Source organism: Melopsittacus undulatus, chromosome 8, assembly GCF_012275295.1.
Source record: "Melopsittacus undulatus isolate bMelUnd1 chromosome 8, bMelUnd1.mat.Z, whole genome shotgun sequence".
Classification (NCBI taxonomy): domain Eukaryota; kingdom Metazoa; phylum Chordata; class Aves; order Psittaciformes; family Psittaculidae; genus Melopsittacus; species Melopsittacus undulatus.
The window spans coordinates 3,224,105-3,249,903 of NC_047534.1; the positions used below are offsets into that span (position 1 = coordinate 3,224,105).

Consider the following 25,799-nt stretch of genomic DNA (forward strand, 5'->3'; position numbering starts at 1 on the left):
GTATCTACGTATTGGATGCACAGCATCCAACGGCTGTGCACAGTCCTATCTTATGGAAAATATTTACAAGCAGGATGGCAGCCTCATGCCAGTGTTGGCCTTTCACTCTATTGCTATAGCAGCACAAGGCTTTAGAAACAACTTTATTCAGCACAGCTGCTTGCAGAGCTGAAGGTACCACTTCATTTTCCTATCCCTGCTCATTACCACTCCTGCAGGGTGTCACTGCCTGGAGACCTGGTCCTGGACCAGCTCCTGCATCTGCTTCTTAGACAGCTTCAGTCCAAATCTGATGAGCTGGCTACAGGAGCCACTGCAATTGCCCTAGGTGAGTTTGCCAAAAGCATATTAGAGGGCACAGTCAAATCATTTTGTCAGCAAAACCATGATGTGAAACGCTGCTGCTGCGTGGTGGCACACAGCTGGGGAGGTAAATCAGCACAGAAGAGGACAGGTAACTGCCTACAGAAGTTCATGCTTTCTTTTTAGTACAAAAAACCAGCCAGGTCCCCCTTAAAAACCATTCCAAAACCCTTCTACTAAGGGTCTGTGTTTCCCTCAGTCAAGGTTCAACTCCTTCCTTCACCTTCCCCATTTACATCCAAGTGATACTGCTGCAACTTTCATCTTCACTTCTGCTGGCGCCAATTCCAGCATCCAGAATCTGAGACCAAAGCTAACAGCCCCTTCTTGAGCAAGCTGGCTTCTGTACCTGTTGGAGAGCCCCTGCACCATGACAACAGCTCCAAAAAGCAAAGCACAGATGCTTGTGGTATCCCTTCAGGGAGCCAGGAAAGGCCCAAAATGGGTTTATCCACTTGGCCTTCATGTTGTGCTTAATGGACTTAACACTTTTGTTTTAATAAGTGAAAATTTGTAAGTCGTTTTGCTTTCCCTAACCTTTGGAAAAGGTATTTACCAGTAAAAGGGTTCCTGCAACACCACAATTATGCTTTGCCCAGATCCAACTGACTCAATTGTGGCTTATTTTCAGTGACTCTTCCCAAACAGAAGACAATAAGCAGCAAAAACACTGAATAAGATTTGAAACCCCAGCAGTGTATAACGTCTCCCTCTCATTGGAAAAGCAGGCTTCCTTCCCCAGCCCTAAGTTGCTTCCTGCCCAGTCTCTGAGCATTTTGCACCACTGCAAGCATGGGCATTGTGCTACAAACCTGCCAAGATAAAACACACTGTATTTTAAAGGACAGACAGGCAAAAAGGAACACAATCTTCTCATCTATGCCTTGTATTTGTAGGCTCTTCTAAATGGCTTTAGTGTGTTTCTTTGCAAAGAGATGTCTTTACTGCAAGCTCTGCTTTTTCCCAACAAGAAGATAATACTTCTGCACCCGAACACCACAGAATGCTTCTATAAATAAGAAGATCAATAGTTAAACTCTGATGCCAACAAGAATGACACCAAGGGACTGGAGCAGTAGTAGAGTAATGGAAATCTGCTGACGCAGCTGCTGCTCAACATAATTCAGGGAACTGCAGCAATAAAACTTCTCTGCTCTGTCCCGCCTTACAATTAGTCCCAGAGCTCTCTCTGGTCATTTTAACCAACAGCACTTTCTGTAATTGCTCCACTGCAGTCACTAGACCTGCCAGATTGTACATCCTCTGGTGCTTCATTAGGATGGGAAGGATGTAAGAAGCTTTATCAAATATGAGGTATTATCACAGAGAAGCTAGAAACGCACCTAGGAAAAGCACTGGCGACTGCGTGTGGAGGAAGTGTCACTGTTATAATAAATCATAATGAAACAAAGGAATCTGAGCACATTCAATAGCAGTATTTTAACTGGAATGTATAAAACAGCCATCCCCTCTCTGTCATTTCCTTGCTGCTGGGAAAAGCAGCCTATCAGAGCTGTTCCAACCCACAAAAGGGAAAGAAGTCCATGTAAAGTCTGATTCAATCACTGTTACACAAACCTTTTCATTATAGCATGCAAACAGAAATAATGATGGTGGTTTGCAAGGCACCTTTAAAATGCTTTCATGGCACAATTCTTCCAACCGTAACTTTAAATGATTTGTGTTTAAATTTGTTTTCAATTCAGCAGTATCAGTTGTTTATATTGGAGAGAACTAGTTCAAGCCATTGGAATATGCCTGTGTAGTAAATACTGTATTTGAAAATACACTGTTCAATGGCTATTCCAAGGCAAAGAGGGGAAAACAAAAGGGAAAAGAGGAAAAAGCCAACCCAGGATTCAAAGCCTCCATTCTTACATACAACACAAGTAATAATAACTTCCTTTTTTTGTACTTAAAACATTTGCTTTTGGATCGTAAAAAGAAGAATCCATAGGATTTTGAGGGTTCTAAGCTTTATATTTTGCATTCTTGTTACCAAAAACATAGGGATACCAGTCAGGTTTTAAAGTAAACCAAACCAAGCACAACCACACACATCCGTAGTGTTTTCTCCTCCTCCTGCCAAAAAGTCATGCATGGAAGTTTCCCAATTATGTGAACAAATACATTTGATCTATGCTGCATACGGATCGACTGAACAGTCTCCAAGCCTTGTAATCAAGAATTTATAGGCATAAATCCTATACCAGGCTCCAGTCCAATTTGCAAAGTGAAAACCACCTCTTAGAAACTGGTTCTCAATTAAGACTTTAAACATTGGGAAAGTTTATCGTGGATAAAGGGAATGGGTAATACATGTGCTTTAACACCTCCCGGAGCTTTCCCAAAGAGCAATGGTTCAAGGAGTCAGAAACACTGTTTTCCTTGCACACACATTGTATGTTCTGTATTTCCAGCAAGGATTTTACTAACTGGGCACTAAACTACAAGGTGTCTGTGTAAAGACTTACCTACTTTTTCTCTCTTGCACCTTTGTTACAACTTCTTTTATACACAGCCATTGCAACAGAGTGCCATCGTAAGATACTAAAGCCTTATCATTGATTTTCCTTTTCCCCCTCACTTCTCAACTCTCCCTGTAGTTGTGCTGTCCACTTTGATAGGCTCATGAGAACGAGGAATGATGGGAAGATGATGTTCTTTACACCTCTGAGTGGATGCCCTGCATTCTGCTATGCTCCCAGGTTTTCACTCAGAGTATACCAGGATACAGATCCACTACTCCTACCTTCCTAAATGGTCATTCCATAAACAATTCAGATAAACCTTAGCATATGGAGTACCTTAATTTTCACTGAAATACAGTGAAAAACACACTGAAAAACACAAATACCAGTAAGTAAAAAGTAGTGCACAAACCCTTTCAGCCCAAAGGCTCAATGAACGGATTCTGTGTGTTCTATCTTCCCTCCATCCAGTTTCACCACTATCTGTTATTCCCAAATCCTTTTTATTCCTTTTCTTATGCAGTGTAATTCATGTCATGAGTCTATTGAGAAATAGGTTTCAAGTAGCAAAAATGAGAATGTTAATTGATGCAGTCAGATAATTTTAAAACAAACAGAGATCAATGCTTGGCATGTTTGCAAGAAAAGCAACCAGAAAAAACCTTCAGTTCTGAGAACCATCTGATACTCTTTACTCACCACCAACCTACTGCAAGGTGCAAGAACTTTGTAGCTTCCTATTTGTTGCAGAGAAATCACACACCCCATTATAATGAAATGATCTTAAACCAGAAAGAAAGGAACAAGTGTTTTTTTGTTTGAGAAGCAAAACTTGTTTTTTACATGGAGCAAGTTTCATTTAGTGTTCCAAAGAGTTTCTTTTTCTCCTGGAGAGTTCTTACTGGCAGGCATTCCCCAGATCCCCTGGCATTCCTTTTGCCTAAGATCACACCTTCAGAAAAGAAGGGTGGAGGGAGATGGAAGTTAACCCTTGCCCTGATGGTTTGTCACTGGGTGAAATGCCTTGGGATAAGTACATCAGTTAATCCTGGTGGGAAAGCTACGTGAAAACAAGACACAACCTGAACCAAAGTTTCCCCAGTAATTCAATTACAAAGGAATTCTTAACCATAGCACTGAAATCTCCACTCGTTAGCTTTTCTCCATTGAGCCCTTATCTCTGCAGAGTGTAGGAATCTTCATCTATACAGTAAGGACATGAAAACCAGTCTGCTCAAAAAGTGCAAGACTTTGGTTTTACTTCTGAATGTAGGGAAATTAAAACTCACTGGGAAACAAATGAGTGCTGACAGAGCTATAAACATAACATGGTATTTACTGCTTGCAAGTTAAAATACAATGAGTTGGTTGCAGACACTATAGTTTTGCTTGTGAAGGACTAAACTCTAGCTTTACTTCAAGGTGGTTGAGTCACTTTTTGTGGTGCTCCCACAGCACAGATCTGCAGAACATCAACGTGAGATAAGGGCAGAGATGCTGTCCTGCCATTGTCACAGTCTGGTATCACAGTTATAGCTCTTCCCTCATTCACATACCCTCATGTTGCAACACATCAATTATTAGAAATAATGCAAGTTTAGGCATGAATTTTGATTGGGGAAAATGAATGCTGAGATTCCCAAAGTTGTGTGTGAAATTAAACTTGATTACAACCGAAACTAATGTGAATGCTGCATGTAAGGCTCATTTCTGGTAAGAAGCCTATGCTTTGTTACATGCTTGCACATAGTCTGGCAAAAGGCATCCCAGGCAATCGACAGGGCTCCACATACATTAATGCAAATAACAAAATCATTACCTAGACAGTCTTGATCTTTCCTCCAGCCCCCCAATCTGTAACATAGCACTCATTCCCCCTTTCCCAAGGGATTTACGTGCGTAAATAGAATGTGGTGATATTCAAAATGAGACTTTAGACCACAACTTGATGAAAGGATATCAAGATTTTAATGGTACCTTTTATTTTTAAACAAGCAAATAAGGTTTCTCTATTAACAGTGTAGAGAAAGTGGTATTTCTAGACCACGACTGCATTTTTTTATCTAGGCAGAGTGGTATTTCCCCCTTTAACTGCACATCTGGTTTCAATAATCCTGCAGCTGCTACCTATTGGTATTCCTGCTTTTTGGTTTTACCTCCTTTCCTGACAGACTCATGAGGAACTGAAAAATAAACCAAAGAATAAGCAGTATAACATGCAACTAATGACTGAGAAGCAGCATGAAAAGGTGCAAGTAAACTGAAACAACTCTGTACTGGAAAGGCTAAAGGGACACTTTGCCTTCCCTATGTAACTCGCCTACAATAACCAAACCCAATCCTCTCTGGTGAAAAAAGCACAGAAATAAAATCAAACTGCAAATCACAAGATAAAGGTAAAGTTATTTTAGGTTGAGCTCAGCTTGAACGAGCTTCCATGACAGCACATACACAAAGACTTGCTCCGCATACAGACATCTCCAGCTATTTTAAGTGCTCTGTGACAGCATGTACTAAAGCTTTTTTGGGGTTTTGCCTGGCTTGCTTTGTCTGGGGTTTGGTTTTGGGTTTTTTTTACCTCTCAAGAAAGCAGATCTATCACTGAAGGAAAGGCACAGACTGGATTTGTTTGTTTTTAAAGACTCCTCTTTAAACTCGGAGCCCATGTCTAGCCACAGTCCTTACATTACTGATGTGAGATTAAGAGAGTTAATAAAGCTCTTTGTCTATAAAGGAAAAGACTGTGCCTGTCTCACACAGCACAGACTAGGCCTACAGAGAAAGGCACATTGCAAAGCCAGTCACCTGAGTGAGGAAGAGAAGGAAGAGTAGCTCCTACATGGAAGGTACAAAGTGTACCAACACATTCACTTCTCTACCTCCCTCTGGCCATTAGTGGGTTGCCACGTAAGAGACAATAGTGAAGATGTTTCTCCCTGCTAGAAAGCACTGAATTAAGATCTTTAAAATATTTATACAGGCCTACATAATCCACTGCTTCAAACCACCAGGCTAGATACCACTGCTTTATTCTCCCTCCCATTAGCACCCAAAGAGCCTATGACATATTTTCCAGTTACAACTTGTACCTTTAATTAAAGCACACATTCAGCTCTAAGACTGAAGCCTTGCACATCAGTCTCAGAAGAGTAGGCAGCACTGTAATTATGTCCAATACCAGCTTTGCCTAAACAAGGCTGACTTAAAGAATAGGACTTAAAGGGACAATAGTTTCCTTTTCAGCACTTGGGTATTAGTGAGGGTAGGGTCTCAACTCAATCTTTACTGCTCTTTTACACCTTGAGGGGAAACGTCATTTGATTCCCTTTCTATTTGCAAACAGAACACAACCCTTTTTAGGTTAGGAACCAGGCAGCATCTGGGGAAAGGCAATGTGTTTGTGGCAAACAGCACTCACCTCCTGAAAAAGCGTAGACATTTCACAGACCAGACATGAGCTGGGGCTTTGCATTTCACATTTGTGCCTGTCGGAGAGGAAGAAATCTCGCAGCAGTGGAGTGTGGGTAAGTGCCTGGACAATACAGTTCATAAAACATGTGTTCCCAAGATTGATTAGCCCTCGTAGACCTATAAAGACAGAAGGGGGAGGGGTTGCATAAGCATTATCAAGTTAACATAATGGTATATTTGCATTTTTATCTAGTTTTCACAACATTGCCACAGATTTACTGTATATGCACAGCTCCAAGTATGCAGTTTTATATTGCTTTAGGTAGGCTATTGGTTTTGATGTACCCAAGTCACAAGCTGCCACTTTCTACACTAGATTTGGTTTTAAAATTCTCAGGAAAACTCCAAGTACAGCAACACCAATAGCATTATTTTGCAGTGGCTGTTTTGCCATATGTGACCAAAACACCCCCTCCTCCCCGAGCTAATACCAAATTGCAAATACAAGAACTGGTAAGTCACTACAGTAAGAAACCAATGCATTTAAATAGTAAGTTTTCAGATAGTTTAAAAGGCTTTCCATAATGCAAGTCACAAAGCTAGACTAAGGGTTCTGTACTGTTCTAAGGCAACATTCACCTTTCTAAGATGGGCAGCAAAGGAAACAGCCTTGACAAAACCAAGTCAGGCTGCGACATCCAATGCAGACTTAGCATGTTCAAAACCCAAGATCCGAACAACCTTAAAAGAGAAACTCTGACCAACACTAGTTCCACACTTGTTTTAGCTAAGTTAAACATTAATCTACAGTATACATCAAAAAAATCAATTTGGCATAAGAGGATTCATCACACCTTAAGTCAAACGTTCTGTAATGCCCAGAGACGATTTCTTGTGCTTGGAACCCAAGATGCTTAAAGGAAAGCTCTTTTGTTGCACAACAGAAGAGAGGTTAGGAGTGGGGAAAGCTTTTCAGTCATTTGCAAAGTCTAAGCGAGAAGAAAAACATGCTCAAATCCTTGAGTATTCTCCCAAAAGGTTACCATAATACTAACCATACAGGCGTGCTAAATGAGAAGAGCATCAGTTGGACAAGAGTGCTTATTTGTAATCAAAAACTTACTTTGAAACAAGATTAAATGCACTGACAGATACAGTTCTGGTATTAATTTTTAATTAACATAGTCCTTCTCTGCAATAGAAATATGATTACTACATGAGCAGTGAATGAAAAACAGCATTACTTGACACAGAACAAAGAATTTCCTTGCCATCCATGAGGGGCAAAAAAAAAATCAGCTGGCAATGCTGTGGCAATTAAAACTGGTGCAGTTCCCTTGCAGTACACCAGATAGTGCTCAAAGGGCTCTTTAGCATCTTTCAGTAGGAGGAGGTGTGGTCCAGTTGCTATGTTACCAGAGAGAAACGGCACTACATCAGCTTGTGCTGCACTACATCAGTTTCAACTGCACTACTGAGCTCCAGGCAGTGGACACAGAGCCCTCCAAGTTATTTCCCTCTATTTAATGCAGCACCATCCTCCTTCCAACAGCTTCCTGGTGCTTCCGTTTACTCAAAAGTGCAGGACAAAGTTTCTCATTACATTCCAGTACCTTCTACTGGGCAGAAAGCTTATTGCAATTGCTTTGTTTTCATGCTGGGAGGCAACAAGTGTATGCACATTAGCCAAGTGTTAAATAGTTAATTTGTCGTAGCAGCTTGAAATACAATGTGATGCTTCAGCTTTGAACACCATCCTATTTCATTCCCCAGCCTGCATGTCTCTGCAAACAGTATCACAACAGAAGTGCGTTCATGCTGTGCAAGTGGAGCAATGTTTGGTTGGTACCTCTTGCCTACCTCTCTCCTGTACTTTCCATTTAAAGCTTACTGGGTTTATTTAAGTCAAGACTGCAAACCCCTGGATGTGCCTGAGACACACCAGGGTATTTTGATGGGCAGAAGAGTCTCTCCCTGTTTCTGCCTGGAAAACCCAGTCCTTTTGGTTAGCTCCAGTATACAAAGTCAGCCTCCAAGCACAGAAGACTGCTGGAAAACCAGGAGTACATCTAGAGACTCACCCTAGTGCTTTTCTTTTTAATATCCAATTCAGTAAAACAAGTAAAAGCAAACACATAAAGGCAGCTTTTTTGGAATCATTTATTAAGCATCATTTATTACATGCCTGTGGCTGGACCTTCTTTCCCTGTGACCACAAGAATCAACTCTTCCTCAAAGTTGCCACCAGAAGACCAGTTACAGACGTCAAATTCAGAAGGTTCTCTGGGTTTACTCTACTTGCTTGGTCTTTGGTGTCGGTTTTTTCCTGGGTCTAAATGGAGTGCTTCATACGTTATGACTTCACGTGAATGAACCCAAAGTAACCTGCAAAACAGACAAGGCTGAAATGTGAGTACTTCAAACCCTAATAAAATAAAGTGGTGAATGTAGCAAAACATGAGAACTTACTTGGCTGGAAAGGGAAAAACATAAAGGAGCATATATCAGTCTTATCCTTGAGGGAGCAATAACTGCAGCTGCTATACTGTCTCTTAAACTGATGTTTGAAATGAAACAGGTATGATGCAGAGAACTACAGCTATGTACTGCATAACTAATTGTAGTGCATTGGAAAACATAAAAATCTGATGTACATAAAGAGCTGACAGAGCTCAGAACAACACATCCTCTTGTGCTTAACTTTTATGGGGAAAAGTGGATTTTGTTGGAAAGAAAAATAGCTAAAACTGAAAGCCTGTACAGAATTCTAGTCATTAAAACACTAAGAATGTAAAATACTTGTGTCTGCCACACCTATTCCCTCCACATTAATAAAGCCTGGCAAAATGTAACTGGAAGAGTCAAACACTGCAACACTTGGGTCATAAAGTAACACAAAAATAATGTGCCAAAACCTCAGATGTAGGAGTGCACTGATGAGATGCTAGTGGAGACAACTTGCCGTTTGTGCAGAGGAATGGGGCTAACTAAGGATTGCCAACATTATCTTACCTCTAGTAATAAATCATGGAATGGTTTGGCTAGGAAAGGACCTTAAAGCTCATCACATTCCAACCCCTGCCACAGGCAGGGACCCCTTCCACTGGAGCAGCTGCTCCAAGCCCCTGTGTCCAACCTGGCCTTGAGCACTGCCAGGGATGGGGCAGCCACAGCTTCTCTGGGCACCCTGTGCCAGCGCCTCAGCACCCTCACAGGGAAGAGCTTCTGCCTAATGTCTAATCCAAATCTTCCCTCTGTGATTTAAAGCCATTCCCCCTTGTCCTATCACTACTTACTCTTATATCCCATAAAGTTTAGGTATTTTGCAAACTTCTGCTGTGCTCATAGTGTTATCTGTTTCTTATGAACTGTTCTGAAATAAGCAAGAGCAATCAGAGAGATACTCAACATATTCTACACACACGTGCTCTCCTGGCAAGCGCAGTTAGTAAAGTACCGGTTCACTTCTAAACCTTGCTAATGTAAATGTGAAAACTGGAATTAATATTGCTGTCAAAACACAGTTGACTTGCATGGTATAATCCATAAAGAAAATACATCATGCATGGTGTACACCCACTACTCTCATTGTGGCACATGCTGGACAGGCAGGGCATAAGCAAAGAAGAAACCTACTTCTACAATGCCCTGAGCACAGGTCAATCTATTTGGGAAGTTCCTTTTGCATTCAGTGTCAAACCCAGGTTCTAAGCCCCTGGCTTACCTTTGTCAGCTTCAGTTCTTCAATCTTCTTCCAGTAACAGGCTTTTTCTTTTTCGAATGCTCAGAGTAATAGATGTGCCATACTGGGCAACAAGGCTTGTTGCGATGCTGGGAGATCCAGAACACTGGTTCTGCAAGTCCACCCACACAGGCGAGATGGAAAAACCAAAACAAGATAAGGAAATTCCACTTCTCTGTTAAATGCAACTGTATATGAAAGGTGGGAAAGCAGGGAAATGAGAGGACCACACATGAATATAACATACAGAAAAACCAACCAGATCCCTCTCTTTTTCTGCTGGAAGAGGGTCTGTTTATAACTACAGCTTTGTGCTGGGATAGGACTGACAGCAGATTAACCAGTCTGAACAAATACTACCACATAAAAGCAAGAACATGGGTCACTATATAATGCAGTTTGTGAGACGATCAGGAAATCAATCAGATGCACTAAAACACAGCCAGCTTGAGATCCTTTTTACACTAAACATAGGTTGGTGACATGTTAAGAGACATTTTTGCCCCTGTATCCCAGCCCTCCCAGTTCCCCATTTGGTGTTGATGCTTCCCTGAAGCTCCATCAGACGGTACCAGAAGCTGAGGAAGAGCTCACTGAAATGAAAGAGTTCCACATAATCCTTGGAAAACATGCAGTGTAGGATGGCAATGAAGATCTCCAGACCAATATTAGGTTTTCATCCCATGTTCATACAGCAGGAATTACAACACCATCGAAGAGCATCCTTGTGGAAAGGTATTTCAGGGGAGAGCTACCGTACTTCTTAGTACCTAAAGCTAAACCCAAACTCCCTCTCAGCTCTCAAGTTTCAGGTGCAGACCATCACACACAGCACCAGAATGTATCTGTTACAAACACCAGCCCCAGCCACCCCAATACATCCCTGTTCAGCCTGCACACCAGAAGCAGCATAGTTTTGCTAATGGGGTTAGTGACAGCAATGATTCCCAATAGATAATCCCTTTTGAAACAGCAGTAAGAAAACCCCCCAACATTTCAGACAGCAGCAATATGTAGATACATGGAATTGCAAATCTATGTGGGGAAAAGCCAGACACTGTGACACTGGTATCAGAGAAGGTAACCACGCTGCTTTGGTCAGTCTATTCCACACAACTTCAGCTGAAGCATCCTTTTCTCAGTGGCTGCATGAAACCCACAAAGAGCTGCAGAAGCAGGAGTGGAATGTATTAGAAAAGGTTGTTTCAGGTGTTACAGACCATTCCACAGACTCGCCGAGGACACGCTCAGGTACTGCATTATTTTAACAAGAGTTCAAGAAGAAACTCCAGAAACTTTTGCCACAGCCAAGTTAAATGAAGAACATTCATAATTAAACACTTCCACCTCCAGCAAACACACAATGCGCAGTCTACCAACTAGACTTCTTACCACCCTTTGCATTGGTACTTCAGCTGCCTGAGGAAGTGCTCTCCAAGTTGATTCATTGATTCAGATTGGTTTATCAGGGATTACATGACAGATCAAGGAAATGAAGATAAACGCTCATGGCAATACAGCTGAACCAGGTGAAGTTCCCCTATCTCTATTTGCCTGACTTGGCTCCTCTTCTCCAGTTATCCAAGGGTTCCAGTTTAGACACTGCTCATTCTGAATCACTGTAAATCCTTCCTTAGCCAAGCCACCTTTCTGGAGCTGTATCATTACCACTACCCACCCTCTGTCCAGCCCCCTCAGGCTGCTCAGTCACCAACAGGCATGGAGAGTCACCTGGAGAACTTCACTCTTCTGCTCCAGTTCATTTTGAAACAAAGCCTTTTAAATAACAAGTCAGAACAGAGGTCTAGAACAGTATTTCTTAACTTATAAAGAGATACCTGATACCAATGTCTTCATTTTTTTCTATATGTTATATTCTATATGTGGCATTTTCCCATATTATAATATTCCATTACCTAGAAATACCTATCAAATATCATGCTTATGTGTGTGCATCAAAAGTCATCAATCACACTGAGTCCTGCAGTTCTGGGAGGTTCGGAGGATGCCATAGTGCACCGTAGTTAGATACTATTGGTATACAAATATGGATTTAACAATATTTCCATTTTGCACTGATAGGAGTCAAACATAAAGCCAGCCCCTTCCATCCAGAAGCCCCAATATACACAAATGTGGACTTTAGTGCAGCTGCAGGTCACATTCTTTAGTTTAAATAGCTGACCTGCACATGTATCACTTGGGAAAACCATAGATTAAGTCTGTTCTGTAGAATACTGTGATTAGAACAGAAAGTAAGTTTATCTGTATTCATTGCAACTGCTTACCCTATCCAAACATACAAGAAGGGTGAGGTGGGGCTTGTTCCTTACACATGCTGACCTCATGCTGGCATGTTTTCCCCTGGGAAACTCAAATATAAGATCCAAGGTGCACATGAGAACCAATTTTAAACAAGGAAGACACTGAAAACAGGACCAGTCACTGTAAGACAATGATAAAGTGGTTCAAAAACACCAAGACAACATGTCAGTTCACATTTCCCTGTTTTGCTGCCACCAAGAGAAGTGTTATGACTTAAATGCAAGCTCAAGTACTTCATTCAGGTTCACAGGACAACTTGAAGCCTTTTCCTTTTGGCAATTTCTGGCATATCTGTGCGCAAATGGGCAGTTCTGGAGTGACCTCAGCATTGACAGGAAACTTCCCAGGTTTATTCAGGTTTATGCTGTGTTAGGATATCTATTCACAAGTCACCGGTTTTATCTTTATTTCTCCCTTAAAATATCCATAACCCCCATGAAAAGTTACTAATAGGTAACAACCTACCTACATTAAACTGTCAGGCCAGGTTGGATGGGGCTTGGAGCAACCTGCTCCAGTGGAAGGTGTCCCTGCCCGTGGCAGGGGGCTGCAACTGGATGGGGTTTGAGGTCTCCACCAACCCAACACATTCCATGATTCAATGGTATATACATGGTGATGTCTGTAGCATCTGTCCAGCAGTAGAGATGAACATACTTTCTACCATGTCTATGAGAATGATTGAGTTCACTCACACTACAACATAAAACCAGCAGCAGTGGTTCTGTACAGGCAAAACTAAGAAGTCCAAACCAAGTCAATGTGGTTTAGTGTGAGGTGTCCCTGCCCATGGCAGTGGGGTTGGAACTAGATGATCTTAAGGTCCTTTCCAACCCTAACTATTCTATGTTCTTTATGCAACCAGCTTTCTGCACTGCATTCTTGGAAGGCTCCTTACCTTGGGCACAGCACCACGTGAGCACGCTCATACTGACACTGAGCACATTCTTGCTGCTCTAAGCCTAAGTGGAATTTGCATTGACTTAGCATGGATTGAGACACCAATAATGTTTTTCCAGCATTTAGTTTGTCCCCATCCCTCTTCGTTAACAGGGAATTTATTGCATTCACTTTTGTTCAATAGCTTCGATGACATCACATAATATACACTTACAGAGGGTACCGACTACATCAAGACAGTGCAAATGTAACTGGAAGACAGGACAATAACTCAAGAGCAACTTGTTAAGTAGGAGAAACGATCTGAAATCAATTACATTCAATAAAAACAATTGTGAAGTAGGAAACAAGAAAATTAAGTGGACAAACACAAAATGAGGAGCGATGGCCACAGCAATTCAACCTAAATGACTTCATACATTGTGTTACAGCACTGAGACAAACAGCATTTTGAAGCTTCACAGGACTATGAGAAGGCCTGGGAGGTTGTTATTGTGCCTTGGTGACAAGAAAGCCTCAGCTGGAACTGAGCACACATTTTAGTTCTATGGAAACAGGGCAGAAGTTGAGAACGTGAGTGAAGATTCCCATTAAATGAATCTAAGACACTGGAGAAACAAGTGAAGAACCCACTGATTGAGTTTAATTAACTAAAGGAGATGGTGCTGATGGAGGAAGAGCCGGGCTGACAGTTCTCAAGTACGTTACAGGCCACTGCAAAGAGGACGGTAATTAACTCTTGTGGCCTGCCAAAGCTGTAATAAAAGACTGAGCTCACGAGAAGAGAAATTTAATTAGATATTAAGAATAATTGTCTCACCGTTAGAAAACACTGCAACAAGGGAGCCTGGGACTCCCAGTTGTTGGAGTGGTTCCAAACGCTGCTCCAGCATGAATGGAGCATAACATGGATCCTGACTCGGGAAAGGTGTGAGATGCTCCTCTCTTTGTCACCCTGTGACTGTTCACACATCCAGATTAACATTACAGTGTGGTACAAACCACGTTTGACAGGGAGGGGCAAGGTGAGGGCATACGCACACAACAGCTAAGCCCATCTAACAGCTCACTGATGCCAAAAAGGCTGTTCGCCCTGCACTGAGCTGCATATGCTTGACTCCATGGTTAAATGGGTCACCTTGACTGTCTGGCAGGAGAAGCAGTCTCACCTTGAGGGGATGAACTCATCATTAGCAGCAATGAGCCTTTGACCTGTCTGAGCAGGTTCACAGAGCTCAACAAGGGTCAGGACAAAATGCCAGTGCCAGAATGTGGGAGGGATGCAGGAGCTGTTGGTCTCTTTCATGGATAAACACCCTCCCATCCCCTCTACTGTCACAAGCTTCCAGCACAGGCTTTTGTCTAAAAGCCACAAGCAGGGTAGCAGAACAGCCCTAATGTCTGTATCCTTATTCCTATCACACGGGTTTAGAAACCAAAATGAACTGCCCTCCCTCAGGAAGGGCTGGAGAACAGGTAACAGCTGCTGCTAGCATCAGGGCTGCTAACTATCCTCAATGTCATTTTTAGACTGCATAGGTGTTCTGCATTTGAGCTTCTGCATCTGTGGCTCAATGCATCATTCATTCACTTCAGCAATGCAAAAAATAGTCACAGGGTAACACAAAGAGGTCGCCTGGATCTGCTATTTCAGTTCATTTCCTCTGTGTCATACCTGCTAGTGTGTGTCAAGATAAATCCATTTGCAGCTATGAGAGGTGCTATAAATCAAAACTGGAGGAGTGTCCCTGTATCATGTTGCACCTTCAGTTAAAAGCAGTAACTGCCAAAAAACACTGGGCTGAAGACACAGCATAAGGGCTACATGTTTGTGACTCACTTGAATACAGAATTTCTAGTAATGATAGAGAAATAATCAGCAACAAATGGCGGTGAGAATTAAGAAAGGTTCCACTTTACTTTGCCAGATTTGGGAGACAAAACTCACATCTCTAAGCAATGACTACCAAAGAAGGCTTTACTACAAGGCAATAGATCAGCCTTTACACACATACCAATTGGATATAGATTGCTGGAAGAACCTAAGGGCAAGTGACACCCTTAGAGCAAATGGATCAAGTAAGTTACCAGGAGTATGATCAAACCCAGGAAGTGCAGTGGTTTATATTACTATTGCAGAGATGAAACAAAATCCCCAAGCCAGACAGTGATTCCTGAGTGTACACACTGTGCCAGACACAGAGAGTACTCTCTATACTATACTCGCAGCTTGCACATCTTTCCCATCAATTCACAAACTAAAGATGCCAAACCATGAAGCTACTCCATAGCCCGGAGGAGCTTGTTATTTGCCTTAGGGCACTCTCCCTATGATTTTCCCTACCTGTAGATACTTTGTGGTGTTCAAGCACTGCATGCCCGACTCTCCAAAAGAGTTCTGATCAATTGCCCTTACTTGTATTTCTGTTTCTCCAGGCTTAAAGCACACAGACAAGGAAGGAGCACTCTCTGTCCTTTAAGTTCTCATCCTTCTGATCTGATGGCACTTGGTGCACACCCTTGGCCTGGTAAAATGAGTAAGCAGGCCTAAAATATCTGGCGACACAAACAAACCAACCTCTTGAGGTTAACTTTTCGTACAGGACGTGTAAATAGAAGAGCTGTTTCCAGCAAGTCAAGGGACTGCAAGGAACTCTTCCCTATGAAACTAAATGAAGAAACACGCTTCCAAAACTCAACACAAGGAGTTGTTTTGAGCAAACCACTGACAGGGGTGTCTTCCACTCTTCTCCTTCTCTGAAGAACAGAAGGCTGCGTGGAGACCTCAGAGCAGCCTTCCAGTATCTGAATGGGGATGCTGGGGAGGGACTCTTCATTAGGGACTGTAGTGATAGGACAAGGGGTAACAGGTTAAAACTTAAACAGCGGAAGTTTAGATTGGATATAAGGAATAAATTCCTTACTGTGAGGGTGCTGATGCACTAGAATGAGTTGCCCAGGGAAGCTGTGAATGCTCCATCCCTGGCAGTGTTCAAGGCCAGGTTGGACAGAGCCTTGGGTGCCATAGTTTAGTGTGAGGTGTCCCTGCCCATGGCAGGGGGGTTGGAGCTGGATGATCTTAAGGTCCTTTCCAACCCAAACCATTCTATAATTCTATCATAGATAGATAGAAACCATAGAACCATAGAAACACATAAAATCACAGTCTATCCCCATACTTCAAGGCAGAATTAATGCTACCTGTATTATTCCTGACAAATGCTTCCCGGAATTATTCTTACAACTCTTCAGAGTTGAGATCCTGCAATATCCTCTGATGCACTCGTATTCTGAAGTGTTCCAGTGTCATCTTGATCAATAAATTAATGCAGAGTTTAAGAACTGCAACAACATTAATATGGAGGACACACATCCACTATGAAATCCACAGATAAGCTTCTCTACCAGTAGTATCAGAGCTTCTAAGTAAGCTTTTTAATACTTCAAGTAGCAAGAGCTTTAGAAAAGCTCCTGAAATGAGGGAAGACACAACCTGTCCAAGATACTGAAGTATCACCCTTCTATGGGCCAAACCTAGACAAGATGACCCCAAACTGATCACAATTAGAGTAAAAAGAAACAGATCAGAATACAAATACTTCCTTATAGAGTAAATACTTTGCTGTCTTGTAGGCAGAGCACAACAATCCTTGCACAGCCACACACAATTCCATGTGACAAGTCCACAAGAGTTGGGTTTTCACCTTGGTAGGAGACAAAAACTATTCCAGGAGCAATTTCTCCTGGTCAGGATGTGAAGTTGAATTGTTCTTCCTGTTACAGCAATGGCTGCCTTGTGAGTAAAAGACAAAGCCAGGGAAAGGCCTTTTCATAAGTTGATGTGACACAGTTAAATCCACACCTAAAACTAGGCTTTAAAATATACACATAATGAGCATATGCGTGAATTTACTGTCTCCCACAGCAAGCATATGTTTAAATTAAGCGTGGGGCAGAAGGAGAAAGGGGAGCTAAAGCCAAGGACCTCTGCAGTATGCAAGGGGAGCTTTGAACCTTTTGGTAAGTCACCTGCTAGCAGAAGGAAGACCCGTGAGCGCTCTGCAAAAAAAGGTCTTTTTTTGTTTCAGCAGTATGGGAAATGTCAGGTTTTATATCTGTAATTTCTCATCTTCAGCGTTTTTCCCGACCATCTGCATCACCAAATTGTTTTTCTCTCTCAGGTGTCTCCAGAAGAAACCAATGCATCATGTTCTCAAACCCAGAAAGCTATACAGCATGTTATCATCCACGGCAATTATTTCTCTCTATTCGATTCTCTCAGCTGAAATGAGTAAGACTGAAACAGACATGAAGTTTTGCAGCAGAACTTGTACCAAACTTCCCTGAATCCCTGTCTTGGCATATCAAGACCCACTGAACAAATTTCATCCGTTGTGCCTCAACCTGATGCAATCTCTGTCAGGGTCTCTTAGCAGAGAGTGAACACACTGGGGAACGCATACATACAATCTGAATCTCAGATTCTCAGAACAGGCAATAGAAGAAAACATCTTTTCTATATGGCACTGGAAATAATCACATAATGCTTTGATACTTGGTAATAGATTTGATTATCTGATCCCTGTAACACTTGAAGAGCAGTTGGCTGGAGGAGAAAGATGGAACACTATGCTCTCCAAGCACACGTTGTGTCAAGAGCTAGAGAAACAGAAAGGTGCCTATTTCTGCACAGAAGAAAACATGACATGAAATGCCACATTTAGGTATCTGCATTGCACAAAACACCTTAGTTTAACAATGAAGCCAGGCCCCTTACAACTGTCGGGCTCGTTATACACTCAGATACTCAAAGATTAATGGATTTAAAGAAGTTGAATAGAGGCATGGAGAGGCTCCTAAAGCAACCATGTGATGGAAGCAGGAGCTGCCCTATCTCACCCACCCTACAAAGCACAGTTCAAGGCATTAAAGTCCTATAAACCAGAGCATGGAAATAACAATCTGGTAATTGCAGGAAGGGAGAACAGAGAGGAGACACACAACATCAGGGAAAAACATCAGTAAGCAAAGACCAGGAACTCTATCAAAAGGGCTGAAGGATCGATACAGAGCATTATGACAACTAGCCCTTTAGTTCAGCTCTAGACCCTTCAAAGTATTTTTAAACAGCAACCAAAAAAAGCCTTCATACAAAACAAAATACATCAAAAGGTGGCACAGAATAATATATTCACTTTGCCCTCCCCCAAAGCAGCCCAACTTCCAAACTCAGTGAGCTCTTGCATGATCTGCACAGAAGCGCAAGACTTGCAGTGAGAATCCTGTGCAGATGGCATCTCTAAAGAACAAGAGGTACTCCCACTATACTGACAAACTAAGATTCACACCCGCAGCCGTCCTTTCCCCCCAATATCACACCATATGCTGCCTCCAAGTTCTTCCCTTTCCTCAAAACAGATTTCACAAATTAATAACTTGAGGAGTAGGCTAACAGCCAACGAAATTAACTGCATCCAAATATATTAATATGCACAAATTCTTGTTGATGAACTGGCACCGAGCTATTCCTACGATCCACAACACACAAACCACGCCACATGCTGTTTATGCATGTTCCTACTTTCAGTATATACTGTATCTACCTTCTGTCCACACAAAGCCCAGCTCTAGAAGCAGACAGGAAAGAGCAGAATGGAAGGTCATAGTAAATATACTCCAAAATCTATCCACAAAAGAACAAAACTGAGATGAAGATTACTGCTCTTGTTGAAAATGCCATGCTCTCTTGACACAGAGTTAATCAGGTTAAAACCCACTGGTAAATCAGTTTGTTTGGGCTGGGTTTAAGAGTAGGAAGAAGAAACTTCTCATGCTACGGGTGCGCCTCTGCCCATATTAAGGCTGTAACCAGTGCAGCTACAAGGGTCAACTCTGAACTTCCTCATCTGGCTCTTGATTTAGAGATTATGAAAGTACCTTTGCATTGACTGAACAGCAAAAACATACCCTCCATTTCAAGAAAGGCTTTGGTTTGCAGAGGATCACTGCATGATATGGACAAGAGCATCAGTCTCCAGCTTGCTGTTGTGTGGTCATACCTGCTAACCTCAGGGTTTGCTATTGAAGAAGGACAAGGTCTGCTGTTTGTTCTGACAGACACAAGGCCAAGCACTTCTGGAACAACTCTTCCTGTATCCACTGTTTTGATTTCATTTTTAGTAAGTTAAACAATTCCCTGATAAATTTCCTTTAATTTTAAACAACCAATACTTGATCTAAATAAAGGTACCTTGCTCAAGAAGGCCAGAAGGAAGCTCTGGCTATATACTGCTGGTGGGTTTTTTCTTGACAAGAAAACTCCCATTCCCATAAAAACCTGTTCAAGCAGATGATGACAAGTGACTAACATTTACTGCATTTTTCATGCTAAAAGCCTAGTGTTTTGACTGCATGATGAAGTTATATAATGATTTAGTGAAGAGAGTACAGGGGGAAAAACCTACCATTAGAGAGAAATAGGTAAGAGAAATAACAGAGTCAGCCAACATTTGACACTTGAAAGTTAAATGAGCATCTAGAATGGGGAAAAATGGTTCTGTGCTGCTACCTAGCTGGATCCAATGATGAAGTTCCACCTGAAAAAGTCAAACTGAAACACTGTCTTAACTAAAAACAATGCATATGGATTAGTAACAACCATGGATCCACTTTTAAAAGAGTCCGGAGGAGGAAAATCCGGTTTGAGTTAGATGTTTGGAACACGATCCAAGCCTTGGATTAAGAACCCCGTCTTTCAAGGAATGGCACACTGTGAACACACACAGTCTATCTTCTTTTGTCTCAAATCCCCAAGAGCCACCTAGAGTTACAATACTGAAGAATGTTCTATCTAAGCAACATGAACAGCAATATTCCAAGACAGGGCAACACAAAACTTCAATCCCAATGGCAATCTGCTTATTGCACACACAGATAGTTTTAACTTGGTACAATTTTATTTGAGGTAAATACCTCTGGAGATTAGAATTCCAGCTTTACAAACTTCTGATGCTCACATCACCATGTCTTAATCTGCAATACTTCATATTACCATAGCTATGCACACACCTATACCCTGGTGTCTCTCTTTGCTCTTATTTCCCCACTAACAAAACATGTAAACCAAGCTTTAAATGGAAGGGAAAAAGTCAAACCATTCACAGGTTTTTATATATGTTTCATAAAGAATTCTTAAACTTGTACAAAAACAAACTGCTCCTCAGACACCAAAAATACCCAAAGGTTCTACTCAGCTTCCTGTTCTGTTTTAAACTAAACTGCTCCCACATAAAGCCATGCAAACTAAAGCCTTCAAGCAGCCCCCTGAGCCTAAGAAGCTCCTTCAGAACACATTTAGCACATCACTGCAAAAGCTGTTTCCAATGCCAGCCTACCACCGGGCTTGAAGGTATCTTCTCCTCAAAGCTGGTTTTGACATTTTGTTAATGTTTACTGGAAACAAAGCAAAGACATGGGATTTATTCTGTACATAGATACTGCAACAAACAACCTATAAGTCTCTTGTTTCTAAGAGCTGCTAATACTCCTGATCCTCGAAAGTTAGGTCTGGTGGTTTCTTCAAGAATCCACATCCTACTGCAAGAAGATCAACCAAAAACCACTGGGAAGCCTAACAAAACTAGCCATGATTTCCTGGAACGCATTATTTTCCAAGTTATCCCATTGCTGTTGCCTTCTACTTCCCAGAGAAAAGAGGTTAACTGGTTTATACTTCAACTTGTTATAGCATTTCAACTTGAAAGTAGGACTAAGCCCTTGGGGAAAAGCAGCTCTTTGTAAAGGGAATCGGTATCCTCCTTTCATTATTCTTTACAAGCTGAAAAACAAGCCCTGCAAGTTTCAACTGTTCCTTCAATCATCAAGCACAAGATAGGCAAACACTGTATATTAGTTGCTTCCAAAGAGCTTTTGTTCCTCTTGGGAAGGGGGACTGTGTATAAAGGCTGAAAAGGGAGAGCCACAAACTTTGAGGTTATGCATGTACAGCACAGCAGGAACATGGCATAATGCAAGTGCATTTGGGTTTCAGCCTTACTACTGATTGCTTTAAAAACTAAATAAATTGATGAAGAAAAGATACATTATTTTAGACTCTTAAAAGATAAAAGGAATTAACTTACTTATATATTTACTTTAAAAATATTAAACAAACCATGCAACAGTATAAGCCACGTTATCACCGATGTCAGCTTCTCAAAGAATTTGTCATCTTCATATGGAATCCTAAAAAGCCTGAAAAGTTTGTTTTTTGTTTAAAACTCACTTCCTGGCTTATTCTATGATCCAAGAGTAGTCAATCTTGGCTGGCTTTGCTGTAGACAAATGAAAACCACAGTTTGGATGCAGTGTGGCTTGCTGCCAGCAAAAGGAGGTTCCCCCTCACTCCCAGCCAGGCATCCCGTCCCTGTGCCGTCCCCTCCTCACGCCAGCTTTGTGCTTATGTCAGAACCTTTGTCAAGCTGTCGAGTGCAGTAACACAGAAGAACATTGCTCTTGCAAAACCACCACCAACAAAAAGCACAATGTTTTCTGCCAGCTTAATGAACTGAACAGACTCCGCAACCAGCTTCACTGCTCAAGAGCCAATGCCCAGGAGAGGGTGGCACCATGTGGCTGGAATTAAGGGGAAGCATACATAAGGGGGAAAAGGACTGCCCCCTGATGTAAGAAAGCTGTCTCCCTCAGTTGTAGCATTATGTCTTCACCCTTAGCAGGTATTAGGAGTATACTGTTAGTTCTTTTGCTTAAGACATGGCAGAAGGGGAGGGAGAAAGATAATGAAGTCTTATTGATTTCATTAAAAATGCTTTTTAAAGTCTGGTTCTCTTGATGTTCATTAAAGAGTACATCCCTGCAAAACCATGACATGAAATGAAGACACAAACAGGATTAACTCATATTCAGAAAAATCATCATTTCCTTGATTCAATTCAATGAAATATGGAGATAGTAAAAGCAGAAAAACCCCTTGTTCCTGTGAAGCTAGCTAGAGATCAAATAAGCCTTCTGAAGAAGCACTGTTCATTAGTAAACTCTTCAAATGCAAAGGTAAGATTACTTACCCTCTGTAACAAAAGCTTCTATAACAGAAGTTTGCTCACTCCAAGCACGTAAATGCTCCAGGGACTTCAGTGCTAGTGTGGTTGTCCCTAAACTTATCCAGGAGCAATTAAATCAGAGATACCTTTACGGGAGTTGAACCGTGTGACATTAAAGCAGGGATGCAAACTGCTTTCTGCCTTGGAAAACCATCAATCAATACACAAAAACTATCCATCAATACATAAAAAGGCCAGTGAAGCACCAAATTTGGAATTTCTTTTTGAGAAGCCTTTTGCAGAGGAAAGCTTTGTATTTTATATTGCTACAGAGGTCAACTTCAAAAGTCGAAGCAAGACTTCCTGAAAGCACATCTCTAAAAACCTCAGCAAGGAAATCACAACTCCTTTAATGTTTCTTAGAATTCCCTTGGAGCTTTGAGAGGAAAAGGGGGGTTTAAATTTAGGTTTACTGTCAGGTTTATCAATGCTGAGACCCAGAAATGACACAAGTCAGGCCAAGAGTCAGAGCTGGTGACAAGGTAAGACAGGAACTTACTAAACCAGCCTTAGAGGAAACAGTTTTACAACCAGGTAACCATTCCAGTTGTGAAATTAGATGAAAAGAAAGAGTCACAGAGGAAACATGCACCTGAGCAGTCTCAAAGGTGGTTTTCCTTTCCGGCATCACAGAGCAGCCTAAAACCTATTAAGAATCAAAGGCTTCCAATTGCAGGTGCACTTTGTGGGCTCATGGTTTCAAATATAGAAGTACTCTGCTTATAAATCAATCACTTTGCAATTTCAGTTACAGCTAAAAACTTGGTGCTGTACCAAACTGTGTTTTCCATTCCACTTTTCCATTTCAGCTGCCTTAAGTAGCACTTAACTAGACAAAATACACCAGAAAGCTGGTAGATTCACAAAGACAACTCTCAGGTACTGATGTAGCCTTCACCACCTTTAAGTGTTGAAGGTGCTTCTGCAGAAGTGGGAATGCTCCTGGTAGCTTGTTTAGAGAACCAGAAGTATTTTCCAGGCTGCTGTTCCTCTTCTCTTGCCACCTTTACATGAGAGCTCTGCTGCAATATTTATTCCACTTATGCTGCTCTTTATCACATCGTGCTGCTTAGCACTGCATGGCTGCAAACCCCACCTGCTTCTCCCATGTATTGTTTTTGCCATCTCCCCCACCTCATCATTCCTTCTGAAAGGATTTGTTCCATCTCCTCTAAAGGCTATCCCCTCTGCCTTTCTGCAAGCCAGCAAATGGGAATCCCAGATGGCTCCTGCTAATTACCCAAGTGCCTACAGAGTCTAATTCTTCCTATTGTTACTACACCAATCTTTAGCCACAAAGTCACTTCATATGGTAATCGGAGACCAGCTGATCCCAAGCTAATACTTCATGTACTCAGGAGAACTGATCTGTTGGGGGTATTAATGACAGCTTCAGAATGATAATGATAAGCTTCGGAAAATAGCTCCCAAAAGATGGTGTACCACTTAAGAGTGGCATTCCAACCTCCTCATAAAAACACTTGGCTTGTGAACCTGGGGTTTGGTCACTACACTCACCTGTTGAGGGCAGACTCTTCACAGACAAGAGGCTGAGAAAAATCACTTTCCTTCTAAGCTGATTTAATCTAATTTAATAATCAAGTCTTCCCTAATTTTCCATATAAAAGTTTTGGTGTTCAGGGAATGCTTGAAAGCTTCAACCCAAAATCAAGATAGCACTGCTATGAATAGAAACAGTCTATGAATTGAATAGTCTAGGCCGTGATTCAGAACTGCTGCTGAGAACAACATACAATAACTTACACAGTGTCTACTTTCTGCTCCCCCTCTGCATTCCCCACAATACATCATCCCTTCAGGCTGATCCAGCTCAGCTGAAGAAATGAGCAAGGCAGCATGCTGTAGCAGAAGCAGCATCAAGGCCTGAGAATGTCTTGCACCAATACTGCTTCCAAAGGGTGCATGTTTATGGTTTGAGTAGACTACACAGTCCTCTTGAATGTCTTGAAACACAGAAACTCCATTGACATTTCAAGCCTGATAGGACATTAGGATATGAAATGTCCCACAAACCCCACACTATATGAGGATTTTTCATCCTAGCTTCTTGCACGTAGATAGCCCAGTGTTTTCCATGTGGTTCAGAGTAACTCAGGTGACACTGTTAACATGTTTATGTGCAACACCCCTTTATATCCCAAAAGGCAGGAATCAGCAGTTTGCACAGCCAGTAACAGAGCCTGACAAGGGTTTCATTTGAAGAGCAGTGTGCTCAATGGCAAAACAGTGACTGAAGCAAATCTTGAATCTTCAACCTATTTTATCTTCTTCCTAGTTGGAAAGAGGAGTCTGAGATGGAAAGACACATTGTTCCAAAAGAGAACCAAGCAAAATCTATGTGGTTTTTGTTAAGCTGGGGTTTTTTTTGTTGAGTTTTTGAGTTTTGTGGGTTTTTTTTTTGAGGCTGTGAACAAGAAGTTCCATCTTCAATGCATTTCAAATTACCACTCAAGTGGAAACATCAAAAGCTCAGACTTTTGCACGGTATTTCCTCTAATGAACTACCAGTTCCATCCTCCATTATAACATATTCATTTCATGACTGAGTATTCTTCAGATGTAATTTATGGTGCCAGTGAAAGACAAAGGATCCTGCAGCTGTATATATATGTTCAAGCAGCTCAAAAAGAGCAGACACATCCAGCTCTTTGAGAAGCATCAAGACACTGCTACAAATCTGGAATTAAAAGGTCCCTTTAGGTACAAAGAAGGTTCTGCCACACAGTAAAACATTCACACAAATAAGTGCCATGCAAATAACATGTAATAGATATAACAGGAAGCTACAGCAAAACATATTTCACTACATGTTCCAGATACAAACAACAAAGTTTAACAGGCTTAACATCACATGCAGACGTTGCACATACAGGTTAAAAATGCCCTTTCAAGGTCATGCTGTCCAAGTTTCAAAGTGTTGTCCCATCTACTTTAGTTATAACACTATTACACTTGTCATACACAAATGCTGAAACAGGCATCAGCACAATAACCATTTCATGTCATTGCAGAGCAGTTGAACACGCCACCTCCCATCTGACAGCAGTTTATCTCAGAGAGAAAGCAGCAAAACCCCAACCTTCCTCTTAGAACAGCTTTGCAGGGAGCATTTTATACATAAAAGGCAGCTGGTTATGTTTTAACAGACTCTTCTGTAAACAGAACTGACCAACAGATGTGCAATGCTTATTACAGATGGGTATCAACATCAGCTTCATTTTCAGAACCAATAAAACTGGACATTATGCCTATTCTCTGAGCCATTTACCTACCTCAGAAGATAAATTGGATTCACTAATGTCTGCTATGGGATTGATAAAAACTTGATGTCAAAAGAATTGAGTATTAGAAAAAGAGAGAAATGGGCATGTCCAGATAATTGCAGCATTTCAGTCTGCATATAGCTCTTCACTGATCTGAAACTGCAAACAGACAAGTCAATGTGAG

The 25,799-nt window shown here is 41.6% G+C and overlaps 1 protein-coding gene across 2 annotated transcripts in view; it reads right to left on the reverse strand.

The window, feature by feature from the left end:
* Nucleotides 1–25,799, reverse strand: part of USP22 (ubiquitin specific peptidase 22) — a 99,540-nt gene that overhangs the window by 21,574 nt on the left and 52,167 nt on the right. For both annotated transcript variants that reach the window (XM_034065220.1, XM_034065219.1), the window contains one exon: nt 6,253–6,422. In XM_034065220.1, the coding sequence (XP_033921111.1) occupies nt 6,253–6,422 (170 nt within the window). The remainder of the gene's footprint in view (nt 1–6,252; nt 6,423–25,799) is intronic.